This window comes from Takifugu rubripes, chromosome 21 (assembly GCF_901000725.2).
Source record: "Takifugu rubripes chromosome 21, fTakRub1.2, whole genome shotgun sequence".
Classification (NCBI taxonomy): domain Eukaryota; kingdom Metazoa; phylum Chordata; class Actinopteri; order Tetraodontiformes; family Tetraodontidae; genus Takifugu; species Takifugu rubripes.
This window is the reverse complement of record NC_042305.1, coordinates 1,670,536-1,675,175: the sequence shown is the minus strand read 5'-3', so window position 1 is coordinate 1,675,175 and position 4,640 is coordinate 1,670,536. Positions and strand designations below refer to the sequence as shown.

Sequence of the window (4,640 nt, the reverse complement as noted above, 5' to 3'; positions counted from 1 at the left end):
AACGGCAAGGAATTAACCTGGGTTGATAGATATAAGTGTGACCTCAAAGAAGAAAGAAAGAAAAGAAAGAAAGAAGAAAGAAAGAAAGATTTATGTGAACAATCGTTTCTTCCTTTCTGCTTTATTTGCATAATATGTTACTTATATTATTGATTTATTTTCAAATTCATTTTAAAAAACAAATTCAGTTATTTTTATTCACACACATTTAAAAAAAAAAAATGAAGCTCTGAAATGATCATTCTCAATATCTGAATTACAACTAGTAATAATTAATAATAATAAGTAAGGATAATAATAACAGCAATAATAGTACAACTACTATTAATAATAATAAGTAGTAATGATAATAATAACAGCAATAATAGTACAACTACTATTAATAATAATAATAATAGTAATGATAATATAGCAATATAGTACAACTACTATTAATAATAATAATAGTAATGATAATAATAGCAATAATAGTACAACTACTATTAATAATAATAGTAAGGATAATAATAACAGCAATAATAGTACAACTACTATTAATAATAATAATAATAGTAATGATAATAATAGCAATAATAGTACAAACTACTACTAGTAGTATTAGTAGTAGTAGCAATAATAATTATGATAATAATAACAGCAATAATAGTACAACTACTAGTAATAATATTGATAAGAATGATGATAATAATAACGGCAATACTGCTAACACTACTGGTATTATAGTATGATCCAATAATAAAAATAACAAAAATAATAATAATAATAGCGACAATAATAATAATAAGGGCAATACTACTAATACAACTGGCATTATAGTATTATCCAATAATAATATAATAATAATAATATAATAAGGGCAATACTACTAGACTACTGGTATTATAGTATTATTCAATAATAATAATAATAATAACGGCAATACTACTAATACTACTGGTATTATAGTATTATCCAATAATAATAATAATAATAAGACACAAGCGTCCTGATCAAATTGGGATCGTTTTATCAAATCGAGGCTGGCGCATTTAAACTATTTTATTATTAAAGTTCTCTGTGAAACTGAAACTAGGCGACGAGAAAATCTTTGTTCTTCCATTTTTATTTATCTACAGTCATTTTAATTAAATTTGTGTGAAAGCAAAAACGCGTCGTTTTCTTTTCTCTCTTTTTTAGCAGCAATTACCATCCCAAATGACACAGAAGTAAATCATAATAATACTACGAGAAAGACGCCTTTTTCTTGACAATGTTGTCATTTTCATGAATTGAATTTCCTACATATAGATACAATTTAATGTACACAACACACACACACACACACACAACACACACACACACACACACACACACACACACACACACACATTCTTAACATTAATACATTAATAACGCACTGTCGGATATTTACCTAATATCTTTGTAAAATGTATTGTAGAACTACATTTTAAAGAAATATCCAATTTAATTTTAAAGCAACTTATTTCATAGTTTACGCCTCTTTTTTTTTGGCGGACAGCGCGTAACGGACGGAAACACGTGGACCTCTGACTGCTGCGCCAACAGCCGAGGTCCCGACAAACATCAGAAAGAATAAATCGATTAAAGGTCTGAGTGGTTCTGAGGACGCGGAAGGATCTGGACTCACCCTGAGCTCCTTGAAGAAGATGCAGCTCCGGGCCCACTCCACGATGGAGAACAGGGTCTGATCCGCCATCCGACACATCACGCTGAAGGTGCTGGCTTTGTCCGTTCGGGCCCGGCCGCTCTGCTCCTGCTGCAGGTGGGCCACGATCTTGTTCTGCACCACCAGTTCGTCCGGATCACAGCGGAGCAGCTCCACCACCAGCGGCGGCAGGCCGGGCGGCTGCGGAGAGGTAGACGGGTACGGGTCCGGGTAGGGGTATCCTGTGAGGGACTCGGGGGAGCTGGTGTAGTCTGGACATTCGGCCTTGATGGCCCGGCTGGAGAAGGCCGTGTACTGGTACTGGGCGGTGAGGGGGACGTGGGTCTGCATGGCCATGCCCACGGGCGAGGGTCCGTACAGGTTGGCCTCGTAGTCTGTGGGTGTGATGGAGCTGGGCGTGGAGGGCAGCAGCCCTTTGGAGATGGTGGGCAGGCTGTGCAGGCCGCCGTAGTCGCTCTGCAGCGGCGAGCCCGGCGGGGGCAGCGCGCTCTCCAGCTTGAACCCGCTCGACCGAATCAGAGCCTTCTTCTGCTGCTTCAGGGCCCGGTCCCGTTTGTACATGGGCCCGAATTTATTCCTGCCTCCCCGCATTCGGTCTGCGCGCACCGCTGTCAGGAGAGAAGAGGCGCGCGCACGCACACACACACGCACACACACGCACTTTAATCACCAGGGTTGCTGCCATCCTTTTTAGGCCCGACACATTGTAAACGCAGCTTTGATTTAGCTCAGAGGAGGTTCCGCGCGTTCTTTTATCAGCAGCGCAAGAATGCGGCGCTTTTCTGCTGCGGAAGCAGGTGCTTTCCCGCACAGCTGTCCGCCTGGGAACTAGTCCCGGCATTCCCACCGCGCAGGCGGCGCTCGTCACTTTCGGACGGCGCTCAGCGCTCGCGCTCCAGTCACACAGGTGTTTCACAGCCTGAGGCCCGCGACGGTGACGCAGGCGGACACCTAAATACGGGTGGTCGGTCATCACGTGATTTAGAGACCAGTCAGTCATCAGGTGATTTAGAGACCAGTCAGTCATCAGGTGATTTAGAGATCGGAGGGAAAAACATCCAGATAAGCATTATTATTATTATTAGTAGTAGTACTATTAGCAGTACTATTAGCAGTAGCAGTACTAGCAGTAGTAGTAGTAGTAGCAGCAGTAGTACTAGTAGCAGTTCTAGTAGCAGTACTATTAGCAGTACTATTAGCAGTAGCAGGACTAGTAGTAGTACTAGTTAGTAGCAGTAGTGGTGGCGCAGTTTTACCTTCCAGCCGCATCCCGACGCTGAGACACTTCTGGAAGCGACAGAAAGGACACCTCTTCCTCTGGGTTTTGTCTATTTTGCACTCCTGGTTCTCCGCACAGGTGTACCGCTTGTTGTTCTGCACTGTTCTCTTAAAGAACCCCTGGAATCGCAGAAGGCAAATGTAAGATTCTGCCTCAAAGGAACAAGGAGAGAGCAGAACTCCGTTTCCAGGTTTTGTTCTGACCCGTTACCTTGCAGCTCTCACAGGTGAGCAGACCGTAGTGATAACCGGACACTTTGTCTCCGCAGACAGGACACAGCTCCTCCAGGTCATCGTCATATGTGTATTCCATAACCTTTAACGTCACCCCTGCCGAACAGGAGCACATGATGCACGTGAACGCACCACAGACAAAATCGAATACTACTACTACTACTACTACTAATAATAATAATATAATAATTATAATAATAGTAAAATTAATGACAATAAGAACACTAATAATATAATAATAAATGCCGCAGGTTTTCGGGAATTGTTTTTATAAACGGGTGAAATTTATCAGAATGAAATAAAAAGGAAATATTAAAATTTCGCTATCGTGACTCCAACTGAAATACACCCGTAAAAACTAAAATAAAAGAAAATCATTTTACATTTTATGTTTGATCACGGTTGTAAATTAAATAATAATAATAAAAGAAAAACTGTAAGAAATGTGTTTTCCAGCCCAAATAAACAGGGTTCTGCATTAATTCACATTTCGGTTGGATAGTTTTGTGAGCTGAAATTGTTTCGAGCTGCTCTATTTCTCTCTTTTTAGCTCTTGTTTATTTAATAAAAGTGAACCGAGCCGAGCGGGATTAAGACAACAGGTCTGATCTCGGCACCGATACAAACACACAAACATATTTAAACATTATTACATACATAAACATTATTATTGTTGTTATTATTGTATTATGATTGGTATTATTCCTATTACTTTATTAGTTGTATTTTGTGATTTATCGTAGTTTTGTTCTTTTAAATTTCGATTTAAAACACACCGTGGTGGCGTTTTAAACGTCAATAATTAAATCTGTAATTTGTTTTCGTTCGGTCGGATAATTCAAGGCTGACATGAATACAATTTATGAATCTATATAATTGTATATATTAGTGGGCCCGCGGGGCGCGTGCGCGCTTACCGTGCGCCTTTTCTCCCAACATTTGCGGGGCACCGCTGCAGTGCTGGCTGGTGCTGGCTGGGCTGGCGGAGCGGATGGGGCCGGTGAAGGCGGCGGCTGCGGCGGCTGCGGCTGCTGCGGGGACGCGGCGCTTGAGCGGCTCCAGCGACGGCACCACTGAGCAGGGCTCCTCCAGCATGCTGCTTCTTCACGGCGCTCCTCTTATCGCTCAACTTCCGCAGACAGGCTGCCATTGGTGCAGGCGCGGTCACGTGACGCCCGCCCGCCCGGACGGACGGACGGACGGACGGGAGACGGCGAAGAAAGCCTTTTTTTTCTCCTGCTTTGCTTTTTTAGCCGTTTGGGGATTATTTCAATTTGCAACGACGAACATTTTCTGCCAACTCAAACACGCACGACTTTAATAAATCGGGACAATGTGCGGGGGATGCTCGTGCTCATTCACTAAAAAACTGAACATAAATATGAGATTTCTTATTGTTGTTTTCCGAGACAGGAAGTTGCGCGTCAACGAAACTATTCAA

General features: G+C 41.8%; 1 protein-coding gene across 1 annotated transcript in view; it reads right to left on the bottom strand.

Moving 5' to 3' along the window:
• LOC101076393 (steroidogenic factor 1) overlaps window positions 1-4,327 on the bottom strand; it is a 13,720-nt gene extending 9,393 nt beyond the window's left edge. The window contains 4 exon segments of the mRNA XM_029829386.1: window positions 1,649-2,295; window positions 2,944-3,085; window positions 3,177-3,295; window positions 4,117-4,327. Of these exon segments, the coding sequence (XP_029685246.1) occupies window positions 1,649-2,295; window positions 2,944-3,085; window positions 3,177-3,295; window positions 4,117-4,294 (1,086 nt within the window). The 5' untranslated portion in view covers window positions 4,295-4,327.
• Window positions 4,328-4,640: the final 313 nt, after the last annotated feature.